This window comes from Babylonia areolata, chromosome 27, assembly GCF_041734735.1.
Source record: "Babylonia areolata isolate BAREFJ2019XMU chromosome 27, ASM4173473v1, whole genome shotgun sequence".
Taxonomy (NCBI): domain Eukaryota; kingdom Metazoa; phylum Mollusca; class Gastropoda; order Neogastropoda; family Buccinidae; genus Babylonia; species Babylonia areolata.
Window position 1 is genome coordinate 35237651 of NC_134902.1, and position 13356 is coordinate 35251006.

Here is a 13356-nt window from a genome sequence, read left to right on the forward strand (position 1 = left end):
TGAGAATAATTGTGTCTGCGTGTGTCACTTTCGCTATCTGTGTGTGTGTGTGTGTGTGTGTGTGTGTGTGTGTGTGTGTGTGTGTGTGTGTGTGTGTGTGTGTGTGTGTGTGTGTGTTTCTTCTTCGATTTTACACCTGTTCACTAAGACGGAAAAAAGTACGTGCACACGCACGTTCTGTTTGTGTGCTGTCAGTGTGCCACGGTGTGCTTGTATGCACTGATCTGAACAAAATTTTGACCACTGGCTTGTGAGCGTGTGTTTGTTTCTGAGTGGTGTGTCAATGTGTCTAGTGTGTTAGTGTGTGCGAATGATTCACTGTGTGCTTTGCGTGTGTGTTGTGTCATTGTGTGTGTGTGTGTGTGTGTGTGTGTGTGTGTGTGAACGTGTTCCACTGTTTGTGTGAGTGTGTGCTGTGTTGGAGAGAGATAGAAGGAAGGGGAGAGAGAGAGAGAGAGAGTCTGTGTGTGTGTGTGTGTGTGTGTGTGTGTGTGTGTGTGTGTGTGTGTGTGTGTGCATGTTTGTGTGACTTATGTATGAGTTGGGCGGGGAGGCTGGTTTCACACTATGTGACCCAACAGCTCAAGCATACATATACACACCCACACTATCACAGCACAAAACAAACACACACACTGACACTGCACACACACTGACACATATACACACACATTTCCGTCTAAAAACACTTATAGTGAACAGACGTTAAACTGAAGATAATACACACACAGAGGGTACATGGCAAATTTCACATTTCACCTCAGTATCTGATAGGGATAAGATGCTATCCTCCCCCCCCCCCCCTACCCTCCTCCCCCACCCCCAAGGTTTCCATTTACTCTTTTTGTATACAATCTAAAGTGGGCAAGTTTTCATGTATGTTCTATATCTTTTATATGCATCTGACATTTGCCATAGGTGAAGGATGGAATTTTCACTTCATCACACATTATAGTCCCACTTTTTTCCTCCAATATTGAATCCATCAGCACCCCCCAAAACGGAGTATGGCTGCCTACATGGCGGGGTAAAAACGGTCATACACGTAAAAGCCCACTCGTATGCATATGAGTGAACGTGGGAGTTGCAGCCCATGAACGCAGAAGAAGAAAAAGAAGAAGAAGAAGAAGAATCCAGTCAGCAAGAAAAGATCCCCAAGCAAGTTTCTAAGCACCCTATGCTCTATTCAAGTGAAACATGTAGCACATATTCCGCCCAACAGAAGAGATTGGACAGATCTCCGTTGCCTCAGACGCTTTCTCGGAATCCGATGTCAGGACAGGATCCCCAAATACTTAAGTGCTTGAGCGTGCCAGCTGTCTTCACCCTTCTGAGTCAACGCCGTCTTCGCTGGCTCGGTCATGTTCGCCGAACTGATGAAGGCCACATTCCTAAGGATCCGCTGCACGGCGAATTATCAGAGGGAACTAAATCACAAGGCCGTCCCCGACTGAGATTCAAAGACGTATGCAAACAGGACCTGAAAAGTACAGGTATTGGTGTACAGTCCTGGGAAAGCCTTGCAGACTCACGTGGACCGTGGAAATCTGCCATTCAGAGAGGGGCGGAACAAGCAGAGAGAAGCCGCATTGACTCGCTGAGGAGAAAAAGAGCCACACTCACGCCAAATTCTAAAAACCAAACAGCATCTCCCTTTCACTGTCTCACATTCAGCAGAAAGATTGCCACACCAGCACTGGTCGACACAACCACAGCAGGAAGTGCAACGCCTGGCAGTGACTAAATTTCTGGTGTCGCCTTCGTCTCTCGAGACGGAAGGAGGCCGACGATCCCGCCATCCAGGACGTCCATTTCCGTTTCTGCTTCGTTGCTGTCCATTTCTGGTTCCGTTTTCGCGACGCTATACTCGGTTTCCATGGGAACGGAGTTCCAGGGCTCGGTGTCGGTCTGTGCGAACCCCCCAAAGACGATGGCTCCCAGCAGAGTGAAGCTTCCACAGACGTAGAAGACGTTGCGCCATTCCTCTTGAGTTCTCTGCACAAAGGGGAGGGAAGGGGGGGGGGGGGAGTGTAATATTTATGGTGTACTTTTGTTTTAAAAGCATTTGTTCTACACCTACACATAAGAGATGCTTTTTTTTTTTTTTTTTGCTTGTTTGTTTGTTTGTGCAGATTTTTTTCTACCACGCTAATGGTAAAAAATTATATGATTTTCATCATATTTTGTAAGGAAACTCTGAACTGATTCCAAGCATATCACACCACTTAACTGTAGTATTCTTGTTAGGACAAACGAATTTCCAAGTGAACTTACACCGAACGACACTTTGCTCCTTGTTTCGCGGCGCGCGTGTGTGTGTGAGTGCGCGCTTGTGTGTGTGTGTGTGCGCGCGCACACGCGCGTCTCTGTGTGAGAAAGACGGAAGAAAGAGAGTACTTACATTGGGGGTCAGAAGGCCAGCTACTTCGGGTGCCACAACCCCTGGTACTGTGGACACGGTATTGGTGATACCGAAAAGCACGCCTGCAAACCTGTGTACATGACAACGATACCGCTAGTTACTTCTACCGCTACTCTAACGTAAACAAGCACCCAGTTGGCTACGATGACCACGACAGCTTAACATCACGGCACATCCCGTAGCAGAAGACGAAGTTTGACACTGACAGCGTCTGACTGACCTATTGTATTCGTGCGGCGCAACGCCATTCAAAATTTGACTAAAAGCCCATTCTAAATAACTGCTCCAGACATTCATTAGACTAACTCTGTGTATCATTCACTGCCAGATTATGCCTGTTGTGCTTGCATACACATTCATCAGTTAGAATCTTATTCAAATTTTATTCTAATCCTTCGTCGGCCAAGTGATACATTCCTAAATTCTATATGTGATTGCTTGTCGTACACGACAACCATACTATTATACTGAGTGTTCAGATGAAAATAGATGAGGCACAAAAGCAGATTTTCTTCGTTTACATTTAACGACAGTTACTTCACACAACCAGTGTTGCTTTTTTTGTTTAGCTCGTTTCAAATCTGTTTGTCACACACACTATTTAACTAATTAACTTTTCACCGGATCAGAAAACTACAAGTATTATGTACTGGCAGAATTGTAGCAATTCCGGTTGCTTATCACACACACTTTTTATTTCCTTTAGTCCCATTATCCCTCTTATTCATCCACGTTTCTCCAAATTGAATTTACACATACCTCCCCGCTCCCACCCCCGCCCCACCCCCTTTCCACCCACATACTCTTACTTCATAATGGTACTAACACTGATAATGATAACCACAACACACACGCGCGCGCGCGCACGTGCATGCCTACGAGGCACAACTCACCGGGGGCCAAAGTCGATGTGGTTGACGATGTAGCCACTGTAGCTCAGGCCTTCAAACCCGACCGCAATGGTGAGCAGTACTACAGCCAGTGACCGGTGTTCGCAGTCCACGAAACCCACCCCCACAAGACATGCCCCGGCTCCTAGAAAAGCTGGAAGGGTGGTGGGGTGGGGTGAGGTTGGGGGGAGAAATTACTACGAAAAGTGGAAATTAAAAGAGAGATAATAGAAAGAGGGGCGGGGAAGAAGGGGAGAGAGACAGATACGGATACGGATGATTTATTCAGTAAAGGACATGGCACCTCAAGAAGGGATTCCAGTGAAGAAACAATCCACAACAATAAAGTAATACTATTTATAATGAAAACCAGTAAATGATTAAGTACAGACTGAAAAATACACAATTAAGAGTAATTAACTACATGATGAACTGCATGCTTAATATGCTTTAAACAACTGACTGAATGACAATTAAAATGCTTTATAATTGTTTTCTTTGTTGAGGACATCAGCAACGCTGGACGAAATAAAGTTCGATGTCAGGAATATTTTCGTGTGGAATGAGCTGGTGTCAGGTCTTTCAAAGCAGGGCAACGTAACACAAAGTGAAGTTCATTTTCTTCAGCACAGCTACATAAGGGACAAATAACATCACAGACAATGAACTTAGGATAAAGATGACGATATAGAACGATGTCGGAAATCCCTAATATGAAACTTGTTTGATGTATTTTAAATACCTATCCATGTTAAATGATAAATAAACTGTGATGGAATGAATAGCGATGAACTGCTAAAAGAACCCAAATCGACCGCTATCTTGAACATGATATGACCATTCATGCCATTAAAATTGCTTAGCCCCTACCGCAGCCAAACATAACCAACCCCAGTTCATTTAATTCAGCTCTAACATTGACATCCAGTTCACCCTGTCCCTAGAGTCTAGATTATTTAACAGGTTATAATATTTTTTTCATTGAATCTTCCATTTGTGTTTACTTTCAACCAATAACTAATACATCTTACTGCGGATTTGAGACATACTGGATATCTGTTTCTAAAAGAAGGATGAACAACTCTAGAATATCACTGATAATTGTGCGTCGTATTTTCCGTATCTGACATTTTTTTTTAAAGTTAGTTCATTAATAAAAAAAGAGAATAGAACAGGACTGCATACATCGCCTTATTTAACGCTAGAAGTGCATCGAATATAATCTTTTTCTTCTACTTGACGATGGGAATTGACAGGGGAGATGAGGCGCAGTCCACTGGTGTGTTCGCGTTTCCAGCTGGGCCAATCCGGCTACCGTAGCGATCCCCGGGAATACACCCGACCGGCACAGCCATTGCTGTCTACGACACTACTTACCAGTGGGTAAAAAAAAAAGGTGGGGGTGGGTGGACTTGCTGGCAGGTAGGGTGGGGTTGGGTGGGGGACGAAATAGAAGTGTTGGGGGGTAGTGGGGGAGAGGGGGTCTACTCTGTTGTCTCACAGGCAGGAGGCCAGTCTGGACATGAAGCAGTCCAGCGCCTCGGCTGTGACAATCTCTGGGGCAGTGTGTTCCATTCCGGTGTGGTGTGGGGGAAGAAAGACACCTGTCTGTACTGTGTCCTGCAGGCAGGGATGTCGTAGTTGCAGGTGGATTTTTTTTTTTTATTCTGGAGCTCAACCCACTGTCTGATGGTGTTGGTAGGCAGACTGAGTTGATGGAGATAAGACCATGGTGGAACTTGTAAAACATCTCCAGGCGAGCTTTTCCCGTCTCACTTGTTGGGGTACCAGTTGAAGGAGCTATGGGTGGAGTTGACACAAGACGTCTGTCGATGTCGGTTAGTGATCCATCTTGCTGCTCGGCGCTGGACCTTTTCGATGGCCTGGGTGTCACTGGCTGTATAGGGATCCCATACAGACGTCTGCAGCGTACTCAAGGAAAGGTCGAACAAGGGGTTTTTATGCAGTTTCCTTTTTCTTCTTGTTTCCTATCTTGAGGTTGCGCCGAATAAAGCCTTGGGTCTTGTTGGCTTTGTTGGTTGTAGAATTGATGTGGGATCCCCAGCGCAGGTCGTCTTGTATGTCATTTTTCGGCCATATCTAACCCTAGCTTTCGCTCACGCATACATGTTTTTTTTGTTTTTTTCCAACTTCAGCTTTTAAAAGAATAGACCGCAGAACTGTTCTGTTCATGTATTCAAAAGTTTTCTCAGAGTCAATAAAAGTCACATACAATTTACGACTTAGAAGAGAATTGTTTGGGAACAAAAGTCATCGATATTAATGTATGATCAAGAGTACAGTGGTTGTTTGAATTGTGCCTGATAAGTGATACTCACCGGTAATATTATTTTCTTCTTCCCACTCTTGCAACCTCTGATTACTAATTTCCTCCATAAATTTCAAAGATGAAACACAGAGAGAGACAGAGGCAAGGCAAGAGAAAGATAGAGGAAGGAGAGAGTAATACAGAAACAGTGGCAGCGAAAGAGAGACCGACATATCGAAACTGAAACAGACAGATGCAAAGACACGGAGACAAATAGAAAAGAACTAGGCAGACAGACAACACAGACGATACAGACAAACAGAGACAGACAACGCTGACAATTAAGGACATTCAAACAGACACACTAACACAGATACACATAGCACACCCACACACACATATAGCACAGACAGTGCAGATAGATCGACAGGCAGACATACAGAGAGTACAGACAACCAAGCAGGCAGACAGACAATCAGAAAGACAGACTCACAAACAGCCTGAAATAACCGTCGTGTCAGACGGGTGGAGATACACCGTGCCTGTAGAAAATCAGCCACGTGACCTCCGATGATCGATATCACGAACATGGCCATATATGGTATGGACGACAGAAGCCCATTCTGAAATATACACGCACACACACATCTGAAATATATACACACACATGAACATACGCACCACACACACACACACACACACACACACACACACACACACACACACACACACACACAATGAAACACACGCGAACACACACGTGCATGACAGCACGCACACATACACAAAATGAGACACATACGCGCGCGCGCGCACGCACGCACACATACACACACACACACACACACACACACACACACACACACACACACACACACACACACACACACACCACACCACACCACACCACACAAACACGCATATATATTTATTAAAATTGTGGTTTAAGGGCATACATTGTCATATAATGGAACAACAAAAAGAAACAAAAACAACACATATATCTCCATCACAATCATCATCATCAACAACCTCAACAGCTGCAGCAGCTTTTCACAGCAACAATACTCGCGCGTGCACACGTCATCAACTACTAATAGACACCCACATACTAATTAAACTTCCGTTATCATGTACGCCCGCACGCGCACACAAACAAAAGACTCAAAGGCACAAATACACACACGTCTGCTCATTTGATCAAAGAACAAGGCGGATTTCGAGAGAGAAAAAATGTATGGAACCACTGATCAAATTTTTGTTTTTATAAAAGCTATTAGATGCGAAAATAAAAAGACATTCGACTATATGGCCGTTTAGTAGATATACAAAAAGCATTCGACAGTGTTTTGCATTATGCAATGCTACTGAAGCAACACCGAATAGGAACAAAACGTAAATATTTTAGTATTATTAAGAGTACGTATACAAAAGCTAAAATCTACGCAAAATCACCAGATTGTTTCAGCAGGGAAATCAGGTACATCAGGGAAATACACTCAGCCTAACTCTATTCAATATTTTATAACTGATATCACCACATATATGATAGACATGAAATCCCCCACAATTGACAATACTCCATCTACTAGAATCCCTTGTCCTTTTTATACAAAACAGTTCGTCTAAACTAGAATTTTTATAAGAACGCTGTGGCAAATTACAAAATTGAACCGTATTTTAAAAATACAGCAAATATAAAACACAGACAAGCACACGCTATGTTACGATTCAGCGCCCTTGACTTTCAGATCAAACAGGGAAGGTATACAAATACACCAAAAGAACCGACTGTGTGGTACCTGTTAGAGTCTAGAAGGCGAAATTCATCATTTAGATAGTTTTGTGAAATACAACATTTACAGAAACAGTTTCTTTAAAGGTACATGTACATGTTGTCGAAATGCCAAGCCTAACGTGCTGATCTTACAAAAAAAAAAAGTACAGGCAATGCTGACAAAATTTCTCCATATTTGTATTTTATTGTGTACTATAGACCTTAAGCTTTTATTACAGTAAAATATTCGATTCTGTTCTATTCACACAGATCACACACACACACACACACACACACACACACACACACAAACACAATTGACGAAAGGTACCTGTTTGATGTCATAGTGAAGCACCTCTTTCATAAACGTAGGCAATGACGTCAATAAGGTGTAATGCATCCAGTTGGTACAGAAATGAGCGGTGAGGCAAACCCATAAGGCCTTGGACGTGGCCATAGCTCGCCATGGCACCTTGAAGTTCTGACAACATCAATTAATATGAAAACGTGTCATGTTTAGTCAACAAACATCATAACGGTAACAACGATAATATACAACAACAACTACTACTACTATTAACAAAATAAAATGATTAATTACAATGAAAATGCATCAAAAGTAATAGTTGCAGAAGAAGATACAAATCGTCATGTAAATGTAGCCAAACGCTCAGCTGGCTACGATAACTACAGTTCAACTCACAGCACATGCTGACAGTTTTGCTACAGTGACGGTGTCCAACCAGTGACCTGTTGTAATCCGTGAGGCGCAACAACACAAATTCGAATTTGAAATGAAAGCTGTTAGGCGTCCGGCCGGTCAGTCTTCACGTAGCGTTGCTTTCCAACACATGCTCTGTGTCGCACACAGTCAGCTGCCCAACAAATATAAAACAATAGAAAACCCTTTTTGTGACTGGCCTCTGTATGTTCCTGGCCTTTGCAAAGAGCTTTCTATCCTTTCACTCTTTTATCCTGTCTAATTCAGTAATTCTTTTGTATCCCCCTTTATAAACCACTCGGTTCACGGTCGGTTACATAAAGGCATCGAAATAAGCATGTACAATCAATTTTAGAAGAAAAACAATTACCTGTCACCCAGATGATGCAATATCACATCACGACACCCAAAACCAGACCACAACGTCCCCCAAAACCAATCCAAACACTCAAAACTAATCGAGTACATAACAACGCTCAAACAATGCACAACCCAGTCACAGTACTCCCAAATCAGTCCCACTCTCCTTCCATCCACTCCACACAACACCTCAACAAGACACACAGAAAACAGGAAAGAAAAAGCACTGTCAGAAGCATCAGGAAACCAATTAAAGGCAGATTTAAACAGACCAGTCTTACGGTTGGTTTTGAAGCTGGAAATGGACTGAGAGTGTCTCAATTCATATGGCAAGGAGTTCCACTGGACAGGGGCAGTAAATGCGAAGGATCTTGGTCATTATAGAGGGAATTTGGAGAATGAAACCGTCTGGTGATAGACGAAGTCGTCTTGGTGGAATGTAAGCAGTGAGGAGATCAGAAATGTAGTTAAAGAACCAGAGAAAGTGTGAAAGCATTGTGTGGAGAGTTTATATTCAGTCCTAGACTGTATCGGCAACCAGTGAAGCTGTTTCAGAAGGGGCTTGATAAGGTTACTCTCAGGGCGTTTCAATGGAAGACGGGCAGCTGAGTTTTGGACTGTCTTGAATTTATGAATAATAAGTAAAAACGTTAGATAGCATTAATCAACGTGAGGAAGCTCTCAAAACTAACAGTATTAAGTTATATTTGCAACTACCAATCTAAACAATACATCCAAAACCGATCTGAAATAATGCTGACCATTTCGTTGGTTGACAACGATTACATTTGCATTTGCATCCAATCTCGTTTGTGTGATATGTTTATCACAAAGTCATGACGTGACGTCATTTTCAGCTGTGACGCAAATATAGAACTAGAAATAATATTCATCATAATTATAATTATGCTGTCAGCAGCTTTTTTTTTTTTTTTTTTTTTTTCTTTCTTTTTTCTTGTGGGGGGAGGGGGGGGGAGTATATCATAAAAGAATAGAATTATACATTATAAGGACGCAAAAACATCCCAACATAATTGCTTTCCCAAACCGTTTGGGGGTAAAATCTGCTTCGCACATTTGGGAGTAAAAGTGACTGGGTTTTTTTTAATGTGTTTTGTGTGTAAGCCTAGTAAAAGTGACTGGGTTTTTTTTTAATGTGTTTTGTGTGTAAGCCTGCGGGAGTTTTGAAATGATCGTTCTTTAGTTTAAGGTCTTGTCACTGTACCCTACGAGAGTAGGGAAAAAACGAGGGAGGAAAAAAAGTAACTATTTACGCATGTGATATGTAAATATATGTGTATATGTGAGCGCGCGCGCGCGCACGATGTGTGTGTGAAACAGAGAGAGAGAGAGAGAATGTGTGTGATAGATAATGAGAATAACTGGACGAAGTTTTGTTGAAAAAAAACAAAAACAAAAAAAAAAAACACCCAAAAATATAACATCCATGTAACGAAAAATTATAACCACTATAATATTGAACCAACTGGACTATTCAACAAAAATTCAAAAAATCGTATGTAAGCAATGGACTGCTGAAAACTGTCAACACTGAAGATCATTACCCTCTCCCAGATGAAATAAATCTGGAAACTTTAAAGTCTGGAATAACGAAAGCAGCGCCAACTGTAATATTTTACAACAGCGTCGTTTGAAGTGTTTTGGGTTTTAAACAAACTGATCTGACTGGATTCTGGATTCTTTATTCGGTAAATCTGATTGTATTTTGGCATGTTTTGATGTTAACTTGGACTGCAGTTTGATTTTGATAGTGAAAATGGACGGGCGCAATAGCCGAGTGGTTAAAGCGTTGGACTTTCAATCTGAGGGACCTGGGTTCGAATCACGGTGACGGCGCCTGGTGGGTAAAGGGTGGATATTTTTCCGATCTCCCAGGTCAACATATGTGCAGACCTGCTAGTGACTGAACCCCATTCGTGTGTAAACGCATGCAGAAGATCAAATACGCACGTTAAAGATCCTGTAATCCATGTCAGCGTTCGGAGGGTTATGGAATCAAGAACATACCCAGCATGCACACCCCCGAAAGCGGAGTAGGACTGCCTACATGGCGGGGTAAAAACGGTCATGCACGTAAAAGCCCACTCGTGTACATGCGAGTGAACGTGGGAGTTGCAGCCCACGAACGCAGAAGAAGAAGAAGATAGTGAAAATGTTACCTTGGATTGCACTTTGGTTTTGATAGTGAAAAGTTGCTATCGTATGACTTCGTGTTTTCCAGGTTCATCCACTTGCGTTTTGACGACTTTGGGGATAATTGTGACTCAGTTTTGTTTTATGCTTTTGAGCACTTATGAATGAGTTGTGACTTTACTTGTGAGTGGGGCTATGATATGTGAACATGTAACATGTCAGTAATAATGACGCATCGTTGATAACTATGACCTGAAAAAAGACTATTATACATCGTTATAACCATGGCGTAAAAAAATATTTTAAAAAACAACCCCAAAACCGGAAAACAACAACAAAAAAACCGTGTTTCAGAAATTACAAGGGCACGTTTGATTATAATGATTTAAACAGGTGACCAGAACAAGATTTCACAAGGGTTTAATAATGCTCCAATGTATAAAGCAAAATGAACAACATAATGAACGTGATGAATGTTTAAACAGAAAGATGTTATCATAGACGTATTTACACTAGCAATGAACAGCAGTTAACGTGTAACGTACATTTGAGAATATATAATTTGATATATCTTCATAAAGAATGCGCCAACATTTATACCTTCCCTGTAACTGTAAGTACTTATACTTTATTTCTTAGAACTAAACATACTGGAATGAAATAACCAGACTCGTTCAATAATTGCTTTGTAAATATGCTATTATCATTTTGATGACGTTTCGGTGGTGCTGAAAACACAGTTGGCAGTTGGCTACACTGTATGATGACGTGTACAACTCATGACGTATTACCGTTTCTTGTTTCTGTCCAATACTGCTGACAATGTAACATCTCTCGGCTTCCGAAATTCTCCGGCTGCTTTCCGGTGTATCTGCCACCAGCCAAAACCAGGCGGCGACCCACAGGAAACATGTACCCCCTGGGAAAATGAAAACAGGACAATTTTAAGCTCTGACTAAAAGTGGTAGGATTCAAAGAATTTTGTTTTCCAGAACATCTTTGTGTGTATGTGCGTGTTACACTCAAGAAGAAAAGATACATTTGACATTATGGTTATGCATTCATAACAGTTGAGCAAACATCTATTTATATATCGATAGTGTCATAAAAAGTAGGTAATGACGTACATTATTGACAATACGTCACATACAAAATGTCACATACCCGTCAGATAGAAGATGGAACCCCATCCATTGTCAAACCCGTCAGCACAGAGGTACCCGGAGAATATGAAGGTAGTGATGCTGCCAAACATGTACCCTGGAAACACATATTGGTCATTGTCATGTCAGTCATGTACCCTGCAAACAACCTTTAATTAAACCCAGTAAAAAATCACAGCTCAACCCAAACCCAATTTCAGTTTGACCTAAAGTGTCTCAGTTAACCCTCTATCCTCTGTTAAACTCAGTCAGTCCCAGCTCAAACAAAATCCATTCTAAACCAGTATATTCCAGCTGAACTCTAAAGCCACTCTTGTAGTTACCCCTCACATCACCTACGTCTATTGCCTCATTCTTAATCAACACACCTTATATCCCAGCTGGACCCAACCCGATCCAACATATTCCCCAGCTAAATCTAAACCCATCCTCAGTTAAACTCAACCTATCACAACTCTGCCCGACCCTCCCCCCCACCCCCTGAGTTAACCCACGCTATCCCAGCTGAACCAGACCCGATCCAACCTCAACGGATTCCTTCCGCTCCCCCTCTCCCCCCATACCCCACGAATCCCTCACTCCATCCTACCCACACCCCTCCCCCAAACACAACACAACTAAAGTCTTCCCACTTTTTCTTCATCATCATCTTCTTCTTCTGCTTCTCCCTTCTGTTCGCTGTCACAGTCAGTCCACTTGTGGTGACAGCTACTTTTCTGCAGGTTTTGCCGGCTGCCATAGACCTTGTTCCACAGTGGAGTTGCAACTGGCCATACCTTTTCCTTCATTTTCCAGCTGATACCATCTTCATTTTGTATTTGTATTTCTTTTTATCACAACAGATTTCTCTGTGTGAAATTCGGGCTGCTCTCCCCAGGGAGAGCGCATCGCTACACTACAGCGCCACCCTTTTTTTTTTCTTTTTTTTTTTGTATTTTTTCCTGCATGCAGTTTTATTTGTTTTTCCTATCGATGCGGATTTTTCTCCAGAATTTTGCCAGGAACAACCCTTTTGTTGCCGTGGGTTCTTTTACGTGCGCTAAGTGCATGCTGCACACGGGACCTCGGTTTATCGTCTCATCCGAATGACAAGCGTCCAGACCACCACTCAAGGTCTAGTGGATGGGGAGAAAATATCGGCGGCTGAGCCGTGATTCGAACCAGCGCGCTCAGGTTCTCTCGCTTCCTAGGCGGACGCGTTACCTCTAGGCCATCACTCCACTTCATTTATGTCCTTCCCACCCCTCCCTCCAACCTTTCTTCCCCCATTATTTTATTTTTTTTAACCTGGGTAGTAAAAGGAGGTGATTCTAGAACATAAAGCCTGATCCTAAATGAAGTTGGAACTGACCACACTACCCATCGTTCTTTATTTCCCAACTGATCACAGCTCTGCCCTCCCACCTCTCAATCCCTCCTCTCCTACTCCATAAAAATACACTATTTTTTTCTCTTTTTTGTTTGTTTGTTTTGTTGTTGTTGTTGTTTTTATTACCTGAGTAGGAAAAGGAGGTGATTCTGGACCGTTCTCCAGGTGGGGCCCACCTTCCACACATGGTGTGCACAGCCGGTAAAACCGTCCCCTATGACACACCTCAGC

General features: G+C 42.5%; 1 protein-coding gene across 1 annotated transcript in view; it reads right to left on the minus strand.

Moving 5' to 3' along the window:
- Positions 1–940: 940 nt before the first annotated feature.
- Positions 941–13356, minus strand: part of LOC143301432 (sialin-like) — a 41539-nt gene continuing 29123 nt past the window's right edge. Inside the window, exons 6-13 of the mRNA XM_076615721.1 lie at positions 13252–13339; positions 11758–11853; positions 11385–11512; positions 7690–7839; positions 6075–6204; positions 3316–3466; positions 2402–2492; positions 941–1995 (exon numbers count right to left, since the gene is read on the minus strand). Coding sequence (XP_076471836.1) covers positions 1741–1995; positions 2402–2492; positions 3316–3466; positions 6075–6204; positions 7690–7839; positions 11385–11512; positions 11758–11853; positions 13252–13339 — 1089 coding nt within the window. The 3' untranslated portion in view covers positions 941–1740. The remainder of the gene's footprint in view (positions 1996–2401; positions 2493–3315; positions 3467–6074; positions 6205–7689; positions 7840–11384; positions 11513–11757; positions 11854–13251; positions 13340–13356) is intronic.